At 51.4% G+C, this 19,778-nt stretch overlaps 1 protein-coding gene across 1 annotated transcript; it reads left to right on the forward strand.

Annotated features, from left to right (window-relative positions):
* The first annotated feature begins 16,054 nt into the window (after positions 1-16,054).
* POU3F3 (POU class 3 homeobox 3) lies at positions 16,055-17,547 on the forward strand. Its single transcript, XM_037528940.1, is given in 2 exon segments — positions 16,055-16,943; positions 16,946-17,547. Coding segments are annotated over 2 exon segments (1,491 nt in total).
* Positions 17,548-19,778: the final 2,231 nt, after the last annotated feature.

The raw sequence follows: 19,778 nt of genomic DNA on the forward strand, positions 1-19,778 counted from the left end.
CTAGTTGGATATGGAACTTGAGATCTGTCAACATTTTATGGCTGCCCTGATTTAATAAGCATTTGCCTCCTTTTCTTTAACTGCCAAATTTTTTAATGAAATTGAATCCTGACGGTTACATTCTGGGGAGTTTTATTTACTATATTATAGTTGTGTCTGCTTTTAGGCCACAGAATACCGAAGTATTTATTCTTACATATCTCTCTATATGTATAACTTGAGCCTACTAAAATAGTCCTTTATCCACTTCATTAATTAAATCAACAGAAAAGATTATTTTACATTTTTGTAGTGAATGACTCCTCATCCAAATTTTTGAATGAACACTGCTTTTAAATCATTACATAGCCCATGCTTCCTTATGTCACACCACACCATTAGATAGAAACTCTCTAAAATAAAAGATTAACTTATTTTTGCAGTGGGATTTTAAACTCCATCTAGAATAAAATGCTTTTATCTCTTCCCAAGTTATTGTTTCTTAAAAAATTTCATTGTGGCATTTCCATCATTTTAACTTTCAAACTTTTTAAAAGATTAAAAAACAAATCTCGAAAAGCAATGAGCTAAACTGGTATTTATTTTCACAAGTTCATCACTAATATTTAGACACTACTGATAAGTCATCAGTCTTTGAAATACTCCCTGAAAAAAAAATAAGCAATAAATTACATATGGGAATAAATGCCATCATAAACATCATATATGCTTTTCAGTAAAGAAATATACATTTGCATAAGCACACAGAAAAGCCAAGAAAAATATTTTATAATGTCAGTAAAAATAACTTTCATTATATGAGAGAGCACCCATCATGGTCTTCAAGAAAATTTCAAAACTTTATCACTTTAATTCTTTTATCAACTAGGACAAATAGCTTTTAATGCATAACATTTAGGTATAAAATTTCTTTACATTGTTCAGAGTAAATGAGTATTTGGATTCTTGCCAATGTAGTCATTTTTAACTATAACTCTTATTTTAACCAAGAAAAGTCTTTGAAAAATGCAAAGATTCAAAATACCATTAAATAAGAAGCAAATAAGCAATGTCATACCACGTTATACAAATCATTTCAAGTACAAATATATGCTTCAAATTTGCTTTTACATTTTGAATTATCGCTAGACTACTGAATGTCTTATAATGATTTAAAGGCCCATAAAATAAACTACTTAAAAATTTTTGCGGTAGAATGAAAAATAAAACTTTCTTTTTTATTATGTCCAAAATTTAATTTTTGTTTTAAGACAACAGGATTTAATTATCAGGAAAACAAAAAGCAAAGAAAAACCTGACTTTAGATAGGATGTGTATATTTTAAATGTGCATTCTAAAGTATACTATCCTTTTTATTTTATGTAGAACAAATTAAGTTCATAGTACTTGTAAGTGGGGGGTATGCTTAAAATATTAATTTTATGCAGGCATGTATTATTTACTGATCTCTGTGGTGTCATCACTAGTTAACACACAATTCAGATTTCAAAAGAAATTTAAATCTTTTTTTTCAATAGAAGTAAGATTTACTCACTGCTCTTATTTTAAGACTATCTGTTATAGGATGTATTGTTAATCATAGAAGTTGGTATATTACACATGGGCATGTTATATGCAAATGTATTCAGTTGGGGTATGTATATATTTTGTTATGTTATGTACATAAACATCTACCCTTCTGCATATGTATATTTACATCATGTATAAATATGTGTATATTACCAAACTGTACTATACTGAAGGAGGAGGAGGAGCTTCTAAGGATTGCCATACAATATTTTAGTTAAGTGAGTGCTATTTTCTATGAAAGTGCTTGGGCTTTTTTTTTTTTTTCCAAACAATATCAAAGGTGGGTGTTTATAGACATAATTGAGTTATTCACTGTTTTCCAAAAGACTAGTTTTATAATCTTGTGACAACATATGCTTTAAATAAATTAAAGTGATTCTCTCCCTCCCTCCCCTTCACCTTTTCTCTTCTCTTAGAAAAGGCCTTTGGGCAAATAGCTTGATAAATAATCTAAAGAAAATCTTGATAAATAATCTTTAAAAAATCTAAACTTTGATTCCAAAAACAAAAGCTTGGCTATTTAAATATTAACACTTGACCATTAACATCTTTATTAAAATTCAGCTATCTATAAATTATATTATGAACAAGAATGATTTGAAATTATATCAAGACACTGGCTGACGAGGAGGGTCTCTTCAGGTTAGTGTGTGTAAATTTTCTTTAGTCCTTAGAGGACTCTTGGGGGAGGGGAGTGCCTGATAAAAATTATGACCAACAGTCAAATCATCTAATATTAATAAATTCAAGAAACAAAAATATGCACCACTCGTATTTCTAAATTACTGAAAATCCTCAGATACAAACATTAGGGCAAAAAGGAGGCAACTAAAAGTCCTGATGAAGTTTCTTTTTAGGATTCTCTGAGTCTCACGTTAATAAAAATACAGTTTGGCATGTTTGGCAGTTTGGGTTCATATTCTCCACGATGGAGAGAAATATGTAGCTTTTCTCTACATTTTTTCTGCCCCTTTTTCCCCCGTTGACTGTTGAACAATCTGGATGGGATTGGTTAATGTTTTAAGAAGGAGGAATTTCATTTGGCCCAAGTTTTCTTCTGCTGGTCTGCTCCTCTCTTTTCTAATGCGAGATAACTGACAGCCCTGTATTGTATGAAATTACAGAAATCACAGACTGGAGAAAAGGGGAGTCATTATTTCAGAGCTGAAAAGGCAGGTGTTTCCTTCCCCTCTACCCCCCCCCAATTTTTTTTCCCTGTCACTGGAAAGGAGCCTTTAAGTTGGAAACAGGCTGAGGGCAGGGGCGCACACAGAATCGGACCACAACCGTTAAGCCTAAGAGAGATTTTCCATTGGCCCCTGCCCCATCCCTGTTCCTCCAAAAATAAAAACAACCCCCAAGCAGCAATTTTTAAGGCTAGGAGGGAATGGAAGCAGAACACTCGCCCCTGAAACATGGCTTCCCAGTGCGTGAGAAGCTAAAGGGCAGGCTGAAAGGGTGAAAATGCTCTCAGTGGTATTTCTCAGCGCACATTGTCCCTTTCAGCCTCACGGTCGCTCACGTGGGTGACGGTGTTCCTGAATCTCCCCGGACCACAAGGGGGATCTCCTTGGGAATCAGAGGGGATAAAGGTGCAAGAGGAAGACGCTTGCACGGCAGAGAGGGTGCGGGGTGGTGATAAACTCTAGGGTTGCAGATTTAGATCTCAAGACTGAAAAGGTTACGCCTGCACCAGAGCATCCTGCAACGCCTCCTGCCCTGCCCTGCGCGCGCACAGCACTCACACGCACGCACGCCCTCGCACACGCACACACTCGCACGCTCACACTGCTCCGAGCCGCTCCGCTCGCCAGACTGCAGGGGAAGCGGCCCTCGGAGGCGCGCTCGCCGGAGGTGAGGCCACCCAGTCCCGCCGGCGCAGGGCACAGCCCCTGCGAGAGGACAGCGCGGCCCTCGGGGCTCCAGAGCCAGCCGATCGCGACCCGGCGCGCGGCCGCCGGCCCCAGCCCCGGCCGCGGGGCGCCCAGCGGAGAGGAGGCGGGAGCGGAGCTGCAGACCTGGGGCGGGGAGGGCGCTTCGGAGGGGCGACGCCGGCTGCACCCGCCCCGCGCCGCCCTCCGTGCCCTCGCTCCTTCTCTGCCCTCCGTTCCACCGCAGCTGCGAGTTCGCCTTTGGAGAAGCCTCCGGGCGCGCGTGGACGGGGGCGGCGCGCAGAACCCGCGCGGCCCGGGCAGCAGCGCGGGCGGGGAGCAGGCCCTCCCGGCGCCGGCCTGCAGGGGGCGCCGACGCCCGCGCGCCCCGCGGGGGCCCAGCAGCCCGCCCAGGGGCGCAGACTAGGGGCTGGGATGAGGATCCCAGCACCCGCGGGATTCCCCGCGCCCCGGGTGGAGGGTGCGGCCGGGCCCTGAGGCTGGTGCTCACCCACCAGGCTGGGAAGGTGTGTTCACACTTGTCACCAGCGAGGGGCCGCGGGGCCGCTCTCCAGTCTCCGCGGGTGCGGAGGCCTCGAGCTGACCGGGGAGCCTGGCTCCTGGCTGGTTGGCACTGCCCGACTTAACCCTCACTACGGGGTTGGGAGTGGGGAGCTCTGCTTTCTTTCCGTGCAGAGCGCTGGAAAGTTTCCTATCACTTGGGGGACCCGGGCGGATGAAGCGCGAGCCTCGCTTCCTGGCTGGGATGATTCGAAAGCACCAGAAATCTAGTTGGCGAGCTGCACCCTCGGCTTCACCGTCAGGGACCCTCAAACCCGAGCTGCTTCTCTGGCGACAGGACTCGAAGCTGCCTTAAAAAAAAAAAAAAAAAAAAAAAAGCAAACAAACAAACAAAAAAACCGGCGGCCCCCGGTCGCAGCGGGCCCCGGGTTGGGGGCCGGGAGAAGACCAGAGAATCCGCTGCCCGCGCCGCGCCCCATTCGCTGGCCACACCCGCCTTCCCTCTCGTGGGGCTCTGCTCCCCCACCCACGGGGATCTGTCCACTCTGCAGCTTCGGTCGAGGAGAAAAGTGGGGCCCGGGTTCCTGCGGAAACAGAGTTCGCATCCTCACAGGCCACCGAAGGGGCCCCGATCCGGCCAGAGGGCTAGGCAAATGCTCGGGGGGCTCCAAAGTGTCTTTGGAGTAGACCGGATTTTGTGAAACCTCGAATTCCGGGGTGTCCGCGTCCCTCTGTCACGCCACAAATTCAGCTGAGCTTTGGCTGGCGACTGTTCGCCGGTCTGATCCCGACCCAGCCACCGAGCCGAGGCTAGAGGTGTGCAGATTTTTTTTAAAGACCCACATCTTGTGTGAGATTTTTATCAGGCAACGCAGATTACTTAAAGCGTACCATTTCTCCCCTATCCAATTTTATTAGGATTTACTCTCATTTGTGCTTGGCTTCTCTGGGGAAATAATGCTTTGATTAATGTAATCCTGGCCCGGGATTCGCCACATGCCCCTCGCCCCTCTCCCAAGAGAAAGGGCCTGTTTGACAAACAATAACAGAGCAGCAACTCTTGCAATCTGCCCACACCTTTGGGGGTGGCTGGGGAGAGGGTGACACACGTTCACACGCCGTTTGCTAAACGCAACGGTGAGAGGAGGGAGCGGGCTCTGCAAGGACGAACTTTCCAGACGCAGAACCTGGACTGAGGCACAGGGGGCTCAAAGGGAGGGGCTTTGGATAAGGTGCGCCGGCGGGTTCTTTTGAGCACCTGCCCTCTGCTCGCTCTAAGTATCAAGCCCTTTGTCTCCAGCCACAAGTAACCACGCCAGAGATCTGCACGCTCTCCGTGGGCAGCCCGCGAGTCCAGGGCGTGTCCACAGCGCCCACCCGCGGCCCCAAAGCAGCTCGAGAGCAGATCTTAAGGGATAACTAGTCTCCGACCTCAGGAGCCCTGCAGCTGCCAAAACCTTGGCTGGAACCTAGAACAAATTCAGTGGTTCTTCTCAGGCAAGCATGCATGAGGCCATCCATCCATGCACACATGCATACAATACAAATCTGCGGACGCTGGCACGAAAACCTGCACCCCACCCTAGTTCGGGGCTGACAGCCGGCGCCCGCTTTCCCGCTCTGCCTCCTCCCATGCAGCCCTGACCCCCCTACCCGAAGGGAGAACAGCTCAATTACGAAAAAGGAGCGAAAGAATGAGATTCCAGGCTCGGAGGCGCCCACAGTTGCTCCTCTGGTCTCCGTCCCTGCCGCCCCGTCCCCACCCCCACCGTCCCCCACTCAGGGAGGGCGGGGATGCGGCGGTGCGAGGGGTCCTGCCCTGCGCCGCCAGAACAAAGCCCACCGCGAGAGCCCGCCGCCGAGCACCGAGCCGGTGACAAAGGCGAGCGCGGCGCGGAGCTCCAAGGCTGCGCTCCAGCGGCGGGGCGGGAAGGAGGCCTAGAAGATGGGGTGCGAAACGCACAGGTTTTCCTGGGCTCTGGCATCTCGCTCTTGTTTTACCCGTGACCTTTGAGGATGACTCCTAGCTTTACCTCTTCGCACCCCTATCTCCCTCTCTCTTGTCACCGTCAGTCCCCAAATGCCCTCTGCCTCCCCCTACTTTATTCTCCACCTTACTGCTTTTAACTTCCCCCACCAGCCCCCAATTCACTTTGCCTTTTTTAAAAACCTCTATACATTTTTCTCTTCCATAGAAAAACAATGCTAATTTGACTTCTGAAGACCGGTCTGGGTGTTCAAATAACAGACTGAAAGACCTTGCAGGCCTAGTTCAGGGAGAAAGGAGAGTAATGGTATCCTTTAAATTTTATTACGCAAACTGCATTCTGCATAAAATAAAATGCAGTATAAAGAAGCAGGGCTTGGCCATAGGCACCCTCTTCCCCATAGTTGCTACCGATTCAAGCAGAACTTACTTCTGATTAGCACAAATCACTGTGGGGGGGGGGAGTGAAAGGGGGAGGAGGTAGAGAACCCCACCGACGTGGAAGGGTAACCTAGAGTACTGGTGTGCCCCAAGCACACCCACCTAGGGAAGGTTCCAATCTGACTTTTTAACCCTGGAAAGGAATAGCCTGCCAGCCACCCAGCACAGAAATTAACATTTTCAAACTAAGGATACTTTAATAGTCACTGTTTTTTCCCAAGTGAAGTTTTACTTGTTTTTGCAATGTGAATTAAAAATAAAGGAAACAGATATTTGAACAACTCGTGTCTTGACTTCTGGAGATTTTCTGCACCCTTATATTCTATTAAATGAAGATCTGACTTCTGTCAAGCACCACAGCGAGTTTGCATTCCACCCCCCTTAGGGTCCCTATAAAAATAGATTGGGAGGAGGACTGAGTATCCAAAGCAATAGGTACATATAACTTCTAATTAGGGTCTAAAACGCCCAAGTTGCATAAAGCTACAGCAGCTACATCACTTATTTCTACCACCAAAGTCTCCTTTCCAGATATCTTAGTGCTGAAATTGTATTGCACACCATCGAGTTTTTGAAGTATCAAATATCAGTAAATATTGGTATTGCATGTTAAAGGTGAACCACGATAGCCACACCTACTTGAAGACCTCCTGAGGCTGACATGTCCAGTGTGGACAAAGACAGAGAGTAGGATAGTGAAGGGGGAGCTTCACATTCACAGGGGAGAAGATACCATATAAGCACCACGGGGGAGATGCCCAAAAGAGCAACTGATAGGCTGCAATCTGCACCCAGCTCCTCAGACAATAGCTAAGTTCAAAAGTCAAAAAAATCTAATAATAAAATACCAGGGGCACCAAGGTGCAGGAATAGTCTTCTGGTGAGCCACAATGACTCCAGCATGTGAGAACCAGTTGCAACCCAAAAAGGAGACGCTGTTTTATGTACAGGGAAGGTTTAAATAAGGAGTGTCCCCAAGGGAGAGGAAGAGTTCAACTGTTAAGCTCCCAAGCTAAGAAAATACAACCATCACCCTCTGGTAAAGCTGAGTTAATATTTCTAGGTTTTATTTAAAAAAAAAAAATACATGTACACATTCACATACCAAGTTGACCTTGGTATCTTTTTCTAGAACATACGCATTTTTGTTAATAAATCATCATCACTCTGGTCAATCAGCTGGGCTCTCCGTTATGTAGCACTGTGAATTTAAATTCCAAGAAGACCATTTTGTTGGAGGGTGGAGTGGGGAGGTGAGGGGGGCAGGAAAGACTAGTCCATCACATTTTGTCAGTCACCGCTTCCCTAGCGAATGGTAGCTTTCATTACCGGACTTGTCAGGTGCACACAGGCAGCTAAAGTAGGCAAACTTGGAAATGGATTGTTTTAAAAGCATGTACTCAATTAGCCTTCTTAACTTAGATTCCAAAATCTGAAATGGCCTGGAGTTTAAAGCTATCCTGTAAGCATCAGAAGTAAAGCTTCTTACTTTTCGGTGAAAAATCAGTGTCTGAATATATTATTGCTCCTTTAAGCCCACTAAGAAAATTAAGTGCTCGCTCCTTTCCTACAGATCAGCAAAATCAATTATCAAAGTGACACAAAGAACCGGGGTGAGGGTAAGCTCGAAAAACTTAGCAAAACCAAGAAACAACTATGCACTGCCTGGATGACAAATACTCATTTCCACCCAAAAGCTATTCTGCTGAAGATCCCCTGCTTTTGTAAATAACACACAATATGGATTATGAGTATGCTTGATATTTAAATTTGTAAGAGCTAAAGGCAAATGTGCTTGTGCACTGTTTTGGTATCAAAGCACCTTATTCTCAAATGGAAGCAAATGAGTAAATACCCACTTTGTGTTTTGTACATTTGACCCAGTAATGTCTTCATTCCCTCATTTGGCAAAAGCAATTTCACCATCCCCAACAATTAAAAGTCTGTAGCTCTGCCCAGCACTTTGGATCTTAATTCATACCCAGCTTGATCGTTTCAATCTCTAAATCATTACAGAATGCTAACGCAGTCTCTATAATATGTCCGTTCTCAAATTAACTTGTTGCTTTATTCAGAATTGTTCACTTCTGTTTCTTTCACTTGAGGTAACCTAAGGCTATAGGTGTCATAAGGAGCAAACATTTTTATTTGTTGTTTTAAGTACATGGGTTGGGGGGGGGCGGAGATAAAGAACAGCTGAAATAGTAAAAATTACAGATCTCACTAAAAGTGAGACATTTACACTCTAAATATATGCCATTATTGCTTAACTGGAGTTTTGTAACATGTCTGCTAGCGAAATAGAAGTTTCCTTTTTGCTTAATAATTTTAAAGTGCATTTATTGGCCCCAGACATGTAAAGTAAAGTGGAGCTTTGAGGCAATGGTCCAGTTAAAAGTGGAACTGCCCCAGAAGTCTTTTGTCTGAAATGTCCTGAAAGCTGAAGCAAAAGCAATGTTTGGGCTCAAATTACACACTTTCCTCAATTTTTCCACTTTGTTTTATCAGTACAAACCTGACAGTACATTTCCTGCCTCTAAATGTGAGAACTCACAAATAAAAATAATGGAATTAAAATATTTTTCAGAATGTCTCCTTTGCTTATATTGTTCCATAATCTTTCTTCTGTCATTGCTTAAATACCATTTCACTCCAAAGCTTGACTTTTTAAAGTTAGTTTCAAAGGAAAACTTCTCATGGGCAGAACCTGGTTGACTGTAGTGACCTAGAAAGAATAAGGTATTTTTTCCCTCCTGGTCCAGGGAGACAATAGAGCTTTCCCGTAAATGTCCCTTCCTAACAGGCTCCAGGACACAGTCCCAGGTGTGTCCCACTATTGAATGGTGGGAGCCAGCTTCTCCCTTCCAGTCACCTATGGCTTTCCCTTCTTAATCATCCTGTCCGGGGAAAATTGTTAGTAACAAACTAGTTCCTCAGAAACGGTCAGGATGTGTCCTTCACTATTTTAGGAAGTTTTCCATATATCTTTTTCATACTTTCCCACACGAAGTTCAATCCTCCTGGGAAGTACCTAAGTGTCTGAGAAGTGGAAACCTAGTGCTCTGCTAAAACTTTTCTTCAACTTTGTTATTAAGTAATTTTGTCCTAAACAGGTTTAAGGCCACTGATACCTCCAGCCAGCGGTTATTTTGCATTTTCTTTTCCCTACAGAGACTTTCAAGGATAAATCCAAAGTATTTCTGTAATCATAGGTGGTACCAAGAATTAAAGTAGCCATTAAGTGTCAAATGCAGTAAAAGAGATCCTGGATGCTTTGGCTAAATATCCATAAGGCTGGGCTTTGATTACATGTAAGAGTATGTCTCAGGTTTAAGAATGTTCATAATTTAATACTTAATGCCTTAGAATGCGTTTTGTTTTGTTGTTTTTTTTTTTTTTAAGAAAGCATTTTGGATTTTTTTTTTTTTTTTTAGTTTCCCACAACCACCAAAAAAAGCAAACAAAAACCCTGAAGAGTATCTTCTTAAGTAGCCTATCACATATCTTTAATAATTTTTTGAAAGTGTTTAAGCTTTCACAGCCCCGTTCTGTTTTCAGCCCCATATACATTTCACTTAAAGAAGTAGACAAATACTTTTTGAACTGTTATTTCCTTGAGGGCCTTTTCACCAAAAAGGGTAGGTGGGAAGTGAGGAGGTCATTGTCCTCCTGTTTTAAAACCGTGTGTTATGTATTGCATGCACTCCTCGTTGTGAATATGCATAGAAAGGTAGGAGTGTTTGTTCCTTTGGCAAGTTTAGATGAGCAGATTTGCTTTTAAAACAGCTACATTTTACTGAGTACCTTCTAAGACGAGTCAGTGCGCCCCCTGCTGACAAGTCAATAGAGCGACTCAAGCACTTCCAAAGTTTATTTTGTTCAGTAAACCGTGTCATATAAAATTAACAACCACCAATAAAATTAGCTTATATGTTTCAACTGTAAAAGTCCAAAACAAAATAAAGCTAGTTTTAGTGGCGCTAGATATCTCTAGTTTGGCTTCTTCTCTTTGGCTGAACCAAGGTCCTTTTATCTAAAGCCCAGTGCACAAACATATAGCTTAATGTGACTAGTGTTCTTCCTTTTATTTCTTTCTCTATGGCAACCAATATGCTCTGCTCAGAAATGTTCCCCATCAAGGAAACAAATGATCTTCAGGGAGCAGCTCTATATGGCATCTGGTCCAATGGAGCACAGAGAGTTAACCTCAGTCAAAAGCGATGCTGCCAAGCGCATAAACAAGGAGTGGAAAACTGGCAATTCTTACCCCCTCCCCAACTGAAACCTCTTCCTCCTGCCTTACAAACCATTTCATTGATTTGGCATCAACTGTTTCCAAGAAATTACAAATTTTAAATTGCAAGGTGTTCAGGATATCAAAGTGCAATAAAATTCCAGCCATTTGATTCCACCCCCTCTATCACCCCTGATTCAGCTTCCTTTTAAAAGAACAAAACCAAGAAGCTATTAGAATCCTCTCCAGCCTTTTTCATTGAGGTAAGGTGTTCTCAGGGGCTTGGACTTGGCCTAGCTATTTCCTCCAGCCACATTTATCTAATTAACTGCATCTAGCAAGGAACTCCACCCTCAATTCTTACAAAACTCAGGGCCAGTAGCAAGGAAGGGGGCAAGGCTAACTGTCAAAGATGGAAAACAAAGTAAAATCCAGTTTTTGATGCTAAAGCTCCAGTCTCCTTTGGGAATAAAGTGTAGGATGTCCTGGTTAGTTGTGATTGATCACCCTCTTTCTGATGGACTTTCACTACCAAGCTGGGAGGCTGCAGCTGACTGCCTGCTCCCCAGATACAGCATTAACCTGGGGGTGCCCAGACTTCCTACCTCTTTTTTCCACCCACCCCCCCTTCCTTCTCCAGCTCACTGCCCTCCCTTTACCAAGCCCCCCTCTCTCACTCCAGCCCACTGTGCCCAGCACTAATCCTCCACCCCAACCCCAGGCAAGCACAAACTCAGTCCACCGCATCACTATTGGCTACAGAAAAGGGGGTTTCGTCCCCTCCAGTCCTGATTCTCTAGGGGAAAAAAATCCAAAAAGCAAGAAATGTTTATAGTACTGCCTGCTTTATAATCGCTTCTTTTCTAGGATCTTTCTTCCCTGACGATCAACAATTAAAATTAACAGCACTTTTCCACTCCTCCCTCCTCCCCCCCCCCCAAAGTAAAGTGTCTTGCTTGGGAGAGCTTTGGAAAGAGTCCATCTTTTATGTTAAGATTTTAGCAGGGTCTTTTTTTTTTTTTCTTTACTCTCCCCCCAACACACTTTCCTTTCCTTCCTTCAAACAGTTGCTCTGTGAACCCTCTCTTGTCTCCAGCAATGAAAATCAGCTCCCAAACCTACAACAGCATAAATAAACCCAAAAGGAGGGGAAGAAAAGAAAAAGCATGGAAAGAAAATTAAAAAACAAAAACAAAAACAAAAACAACCACTTACCGAGCACACTTCCAGGGTTAGATTTTAAAATAAAAGATGCTTTATTTTTTAAAATAAGGTGACTGGGGAGAAAGGCATATTCTCAACTCTCCAGAACCGATGCATCCTTAGCCTTCCCTTTACACTGACTCCTCTAAGCCCAGCTCTCCACTAGTCTATTATTTTCAACAAAATATATGAAAATGTATGCAAATGAAAATCAGCACTAACTGTTCTCCCCTTGTTATATACTTTGGATTTTTTTTTCCAGACAAAACAATCACACTCCCCAAAGGGAGGGAGCGGATGGGGTGGGGCTGTGCGGTGGGGTGGGGGGGAGGTTGGAGAGAGACTCCAGAACTAAGTACGAAGACAGAGGGATGACTTAGGGGACAGACCTGAGTGTACTTTTGTTATACAGGAGCCCAGTATTTTGGGGGGCTTCCCGTACGCACACACACCCTCCGTGAAAAGAGAGAAAGAAAGTGGATCTGTTTGCAGAGGCGCTATCACGTTTCATCGGGCCACCTGAGACTGCTTTTGAAAGCGTGTACTGTGAAATTCATAGCAGTAATTTAGACAAAATCCTCACTGTATATTAATGAAAGGCGGCCCCATGGCTCTGTTCCTATGCTCCCCATTCAGTGTAAACAAAACCACGAGACTCTCTCGGTTTTTGAGCCGGATCCAAGCAAAATCGGCAGGAAAGGAAAACATGGGGTGCTGGCACCGACTATTCAAACGTCTGCACCTGGAGATCTCAGATTTATTCAATGAAATCTGTGTTCCATCTCTTATATATACATATATGCATACATAAATATAAAAAAGAAACCTGCAAGGGGGGGGGCCCGCGGAAGAAAAAAAAAAATCCCGTTCCTGGGGGTGGGGGGAGCTCGATTACCACTGCCTTCAGATCTACACCTTGGCAATAATGGCTTTGCTAAAACCTACCTACGATGGTAGCTTTCACCCGGAGAGCAGGAGCTGGACGAGATCCTACATAAATTCTACCCGTCTACGGTTAATCTTGAGATCAAGAAAAGTCTGCGTAGCTGTGGCCGGGCTGCAGAACTCGAGCGTTAACTGAGTTCACCTAACTGCGCTCGGCAGAGAAATTACTCATCGGGAGAGAAGGGCAGCCGGATTCGCGTTTTAACCCGGGCACGCAGGCAGCTCCGCGTCTAGGTCCAGGGCCGCGGCGCCCGCGGCGGGGGCGGGCTGGGGGCGGCGGGCTCCGGGCCGGCGCCCCCGCAGCTGGGGGTGCGGGGTGCACGCGGACGCGCACTCATTAGGAAAGACGTATTTATTGAATGTCCGAGTTGGGTTAGTTCATTGCAAATCCCAAGGAAGGTTCAATTTGCCCTTGTTTTCGTTGCCACTTTCTCTTTTTCCTTGGTTCGCTGAGGTTCCTCTGTGCAGCGTTTCCGCTTGGCCGCGTCCCCCCCACCCCCGTTTCTCCCGCCTACCCCCGCTTTCCACCCCCTCCCGTCCCCCTTAACTCTTTCAGCCGGGCAGAGCTCCGCCGAGAAACCGTTTGTCACGCCAGCCCATCCGCTGTGCAACTCCTCTGAGACAGCAGGGAAAGGACGGGCACCCCCGCGCCGGGGGAGAGCGAGCGAGCAAAAACCCACCACTGATAACAACCCCACTGGAATGAATTACACGCGCGCGCGCGTGTGCACACACACGCACGAACACACACACACACACACAAATGTAAGCGGTGGAGGGCACGGCCAGTGGGTTCCGGCTCGGCTACAGCGGGGACTCCTGAAGCCATGGAGGCGGAGTGCACTTACGATGTGTCTATGGGGAAGGGTCGGCTGACCGCCGTTCACACACAAGTCCTGGCTCCGCCGCCCGGCACCCTCCGCGCTCGCCCGGGCGGCCGGCGACTCGCAGGAACCCCGGCGCAGGGGGCGGCGGGAGGGCCGGGCGCGCGGGGGTGGGGAGCGCGCGGGCCGCCGCGCACCAGCCGTCCGTCTCGCGCGCGCGGGCGCCGCGCCGGCCCGGGCTGCGGGGCTCCCCGACGATGGCATCCGAGCGCTTAAACAAAGGGGGCCGCCGCCGGCGCGCGGCGGCTGCGGAAAGTTGCGGCGGCGGATTTCCCGGGAGCGCGACCGCGACCCGAGCCTCGCGCGGCGCGGGCTCCCCCTGCCCGCCCCCGCCGGGACGGAGCCGGGGGCCGGCCGGCGAGGGGGGAAAGGAAACTTTGAGAGCCCTGGGCGCCCGTCCGCCTCCGGGGACCCGCGCGAGCGGCGCGTCCACACCGCGCGCTTCCACAGGCCCGCGGGCCGGGGCCGGGGCCGGGGCGGGCGGCCGCCGCGCGGGGCGAGGGGCCGAGGTACGTTGCTATTTTTCACGATTTTTTTATCTCTTCATTTCCTATTGATTCTCTCCCACCCACCCTTTTCTCCCGCCCGTCCCTCTCTCCCTCCTCCCTCTCTGTTCCCTCCTCCCTCCCTCCCGCCCGCTCCCTCGGCTTCCCCCTCCCAGACCCGTCGCGAACGCCCGGAGTCGCGGCAGGAACGCCGGCAGCCCGTCCGGACGTCAAGAGTTAAGATGTGGCGGAGGGCGGCGGGGGAGGGGCGGGGAGGAGAAAGTGGAGACCGGCGCCGGGGGGGGGGGGGGGGAGGAGGAGGAGGAGGAGGGAGGAGGCGGTGGCGAGGGGACGACAGATTTCCAGCATCTACGACGCGCTGCCTAAATTAAAAAGCAACCAATCGGAACGGCCGGAAGGGGGCCGCGCGTCCGGAGCCAGTCATTCCGGGGCTGCCAATCACGCAGCGGGTAGCCAATCAGCGGGGGCCCCGGTGCACGACTTCCTTGTATTTGGGAAAGTGTGGTGGTGGGTGCGCGCGCGCGGCGGAGGGTAAACATTCGACAGTCCCCGCTCTGAGAGGGAGGGACCGGGAGCGAACTGTCAGATCGCAGGGAGAGCGGGCGGGCGGGCGAGCGCGCGAGGGAGAGAGGGAGGGCGAGGGAAAGTGAGAGCGAGGGAGCGAGAGCGCCAACGAGGGCGCAGAGCGAGCTCCCGCCGCAACTCCGCCCGGGCACGGCAGCGCCCACGCCGTCGGGGCCCTCCGCGAGCCGCGCCGCGCGCACCGGGGTCGGTTGTGTCCCAAGGAGCCCCTACATGCACACACACACCTCCTCCTCCACCAAAGCACTCCGCTTCCTCCTCCTCCTCCAGACAACTGCCGAGAAAAACATAAAACACCAGCCCCAACCGTCAGCAACAAGGTAACAGCAATTCGACCTCATTTTTCTCCTGTTCAGTGTTTTCCTTGCTCTATGTGTCTCCCAGTTTCTGCCCACAAGGGAAGATGTCGCACCAGACTGTGCCTGTGGCGAGGAGAGTGAACGCGGACTCTTGTTTCAGAGGCACCCACGAGCTCCGGCACTAGTGCCCGCCGCGACATGCACCGCCGCCAGAAGTTTTCCTAGGACAGAGCAAACTTGCCGCGCGAGGCCTGCGGGGGAGACCGGAGCCGCCTCGCCTCGCCTCGCCTCGCCTCGCCTCGCCGCTCCGCGCGCGCCAGCCGGCACCGCCACGCCTCCGGGACGGGAAAGTTTGCAGCGCCGAGGGCGAGCGCCGCCGTGCACCTGAGGAGCGCGGGGACCGCGGCGGGCCGGCCGCCCGCACGCGCGCTCGGCTGAGCCGGAGAGAGACGGCGTCGTCCCCTGTCGCCTCCCGCGGGGTGCCCGCCTAGCAGGTGGCCCGGGCCCCGCGGCCCGGCGGAGTTCGCGCCCGCCGGAGGACCGGAGCCGCCGCGGCGGCCGGCGGGGAGGCCCGCGCCCCGCCCGAGGAGCCCCGCTGGAGCGAGCGGCTCGCGCCTGGGCTGGGGGGCGGCCACGACCCCCCCGAAGGGGGCGGCCACGGAGCGCTCCCCGCGCGGCGAGCCCCCGTCCCCAGAGCGCTGCGCCTGCCGCGGCGGCGGCGGCGGCTGCTGCTGACCCGGGCCGGCCGGCGACCCCCGCGCACCGCCGAGCGGCCTTGCGGCTGCAGCCGGGGCCGCGGCGGCGGCGGCGGCGGCGGCGGCGGGGGCGGAGGAGGCGGCGGCGGCGGCGGCGGCGGCGGCGGGGCGGGCGGGGGCTGCGGGCGGGGCGCGGGCGGCGGGGGCGGGCGGCGGGCGGCGGGGGGGCGCGGCGGCGGCGGCGGCGGCGGCGGCCGCGGCTGCTGCTGCGGCGGCGGCGGTGGTGGCGGCGGTGGGGTGGCGGGAGCGGAGCGGCATGGCCACGGCGGCTTCTAACCCCTACCTGCCGGGGAGCAGCCTGCTGGCGGCCGGCTCCATTGTGCACTCGGACGCGGCGGCGGCCGGCGGCGGCGGCGGCGGCGGCGGGGGCGGCGGCGGCGGCGGCGCGGGGGGCGGCGGGGGCGGCATGCAGCCGGGCAGCGCCGCCGTGACCTCGGGCGCCTACCGCGGGGACCCGGCCTCCGTCAAGATGGTGCAGAGCGACTTCATGCAGGGGGCCATGGCCGCCAGCAACGGCGGCCATATGCTGAGCCACGCGCACCAGTGGGTCACGGCCCTGCCCCACGCCGCCGCCGCCGCCGCCGCCGCCGCCGCCGCCGCGGTGGAGGCGAGCTCGCCCTGGTCGGGCAGCGCCGTGGGCATGGCCGGCAGCCCGCAGCAGCCGCCGCAGCCGCCGCCGCCGCCGCAGGGCCCCGACGTGAAGGGCGGCGCGGGGCGCGACGACCTGCACGCGGGCACCGCGCTGCACCACCGCGGGCCGCCGCACCTCGGGCCGCCGCCGCCGCCCCCGCACCAGGGCCACCCGGGGGGCTGGGGCGCCGCCGCAGCCGCCGCCGCCGCCGCCGCCGCCGCCGCCGCCGCCGCGCACCTCCCGTCCATGGCCGGGGGCCAGCAGCCGCCGCCGCAGGGCCTGCTGTACTCGCAGCCGGGGGGCTTCACGGTGAACGGCATGCTGAGCGCGCCCCCGGGGCCCGGCGGCGGCGGCGGCGGCGCGGGCGGCGGCGCCCAGAGCCTGGTGCACCCGGGGCTGGTGCGCGGGGACACGCCCGAGCTGGCCGAGCACCACCACCACCACCACCACCACGCGCACCCGCACCCGCCGCACCCGCACCACGCGCAGGGCCCGCCGCACCACGGCGGCGGCGGCGCGGGCCCGGACTCAACAGCCACGACCCGCACTCGGACGAGGACACGCCGACGTCGGACGACCTGGAGCAGTTCGCCAAGCAGTTCAAGCAGCGGCGCATCAAGCTGGGCTTCACGCAGGCCGACGTGGGGCTGGCGCTGGGCACGCTGTACGGGAACGTGTTCTCGCAGACCACCATCTGCCGCTTCGAGGCCCTGCAGCTGAGCTTCAAGAACATGTGCAAGCTCAAGCCGCTGCTGAACAAGTGGCTGGAGGAGGCGGACTCGAGCACCGGCAGCCCCACCAGCATCGACAAGATCGCGGCGCAGGGCCGCAAGCGCAAGAAGCGGACCTCCATCGAGGTGAGCGTCAAGGGCGCGCTCGAGAGCCACTTCCTCAAGTGCCCCAAGCCGTCGGCGCAGGAGATCACCAACCTGGCCGACAGCCTGCAGCTCGAGAAGGAGGTGGTGCGGGTCTGGTTCTGCAACCGGCGCCAGAAGGAGAAGCGCATGACGCCCCCGGGGATCCAGCAGCAGACGCCGGACGACGTGTACTCGCAGGTGGGCAACGTGAGCGCCGACACGCCGCCGCCGCACCACGGGCTGCAGACCAGCGTGCAGTGAGGCCCGCGCCGCCGCGCGAGGAGGGCCGCCGCCGCCGCCTGAGCCGCCGCCCGCAGCACCGCCAGCGCCCCCGCCGCGCCGACCCCGGCCGACCCCGCGCCGCCGACCCCGCGCCGACCCGCGCCATCACCCCGCGCCGACCCGCGCCATCACCCCGCGCCGTGACCCCGCGCCGGGGCCGCACCGGGCCGGGGCCGCCCGCCCGCCCGCCCGCCCGCCGTCCTCCCCTCCGCCAAAGACAGGCGCGCCCGCCCTTGGAGGGAAAGAAGAGAAACGGCCCACGGAGACGTCTGTGGTTTTTTTTTTTTTTTTTTTTGAAGTTCCAAGGAAGGAGGGGAGAACTCACACACACGCACATCCAGACCCAAACTGTTTTCTATGCGTATCTAGCAGACAGAACCGCAAGAGAGGGAAGAGAGGGGCGACCAGGAGATCTCGTTTCTACTGTGGTGGTGTTTTGTTTTTGTTTTTTGTTTTTGTTTTTAAAGAAGGGCCAAGATGCCTAAGGAACCAAAACTGCACTCGTGACGTTTTGCCACCCCGAGAAGTCCCACTTGGGACGGTGGACAGCACCTGCCTCATCCTCGCCTCTTAAAAAAAAAAAAAGAGAGAGAGAGCAGAAAAGAGAAGAGAAGAGAAAAAGCCCCTCTCTCCCTGCCACCACCCCCCACCCTCCCTCCAAAGGGCTGCCTGAAGTTATCCAACTAAACTTTCCTTCCTGGGAGCGACCTCCAAGAAAGTTAGAGGCACCGGGTTTATAATCAGGGGACCCTGTTTTTCTTGGCCCTGTGAAAGTCATTTGGGGACAATTTGACTATGATATGGCAAGGAGAGGAAATCTCCAGAAAATAAAAGGAAAAAGAGATAGTCACAGTTTCTGAAATTAACAGACTGAAGAGCAAAGCCAAAAGAAAAGAATAGGTCTCCTCGGAGTAACCTTGGAAATAAAGGCATCGCGACTGATCAGAGGGATGGGCGGGGGACAAGGGAAGCCGGTCTGCCGAGGAGTGAGAGGCCTGGCAGAGTGGAGGCGCGGGCAAGCGGAATGGATGGGCTCGGAGGAGGCCCGGCCACCAGCCCAGGCTTTCGGGGCTGTCACTCGGAGTGGACTATGCCTAAAGATTCCGCCGCTAATATTTTTTTTATTAATATTTTTTATTTTTTATTTCTGGACTGACTCAGATAAAGGGATTTAGAAAGACTAAGCACCAGCCGCTGCACTTCTCTGGACTTCTCTCCTCAATCCGTTGCCAACTTTGATTGAATGGGTGCTGTGGACGTGATTATATAATACTGCCATTTCCAAGCAGTGTTTTTGGTAGGTTTTAATAAACAGACTTTTCAAAAGACGGCAATATAGAATTGTTAGATCCGTTGTTGATCTAAAAATATTTGCTTTATATTTTCATTAAATGACTTCTTTTAATATTTTATTCAGAATACTTATGAACTGCTGCAAAACGGTAATTTATTTTTCCCCAGATCTTGTATTACGTGTTTTTTTCAGACGAGCACAAATCAAAATGAAATGAAAATATGGACAGTTGTTAGGTAATAAGGGTATCTTTTGATGTGATCATTTGATTGTAATTTAATTTGAGTAGTGATTCCGTAAGAGCTGATCGAGAAAATAAATTTGTTAGAATGAAATAGTCTGTGTCTGATGCATAAACACTGTGTGGGAAGAAAAGATTTCTTTAGAAAATATTTTTTTACTAATGCAGATCCTTAAGTGATACTGGTGAGGTCGTAGACCCTGCCCCACCTAAGATATATGTGGAAATCTAGAGTAAATGACTGACATCACAGGAGCCCCTAGTCATTTCACACAGTTGTCAGTCCTTGTTAATCTGTTCATTTCACACTATTTTTTCTCTCCCTTAATTTTAGTGGGGGGGGTTTTTTTTGGTGTGTTTGTAGGGGAGATTGTCTAAATGATAGCCATTTTCTTGGAGATACCTGTGTCCTTTATCATCTCTATCAGGAAATTGGACTATTTCGCTAGAAAATTATGTGTCAACTGGTTTATTGATGGTTAATACAGAAGCCCCCAAAGTTTAGCCTGTCTTTTTCCTCTTGTCCCGCCCCCCCCCACCATATCACTATGTCTCTTTCCTTTTTTTTTTCTAAAGACTAAAAGTTGTGGAGAGTAGCTAACAAGACTATAAAATATTTTTATATCAAATATTGCCCATTGATAACTATGTAATTAAGTTTAAATTATTAAGCTG

This window comes from Talpa occidentalis, unplaced genomic scaffold (assembly GCF_014898055.3).
Source record: "Talpa occidentalis isolate TD23 unplaced genomic scaffold, MPIMG_talOcc4v2.1 talOcc4.5, whole genome shotgun sequence".
Classification (NCBI taxonomy): Eukaryota; Metazoa; Chordata; class Mammalia; order Eulipotyphla; family Talpidae; genus Talpa; species Talpa occidentalis.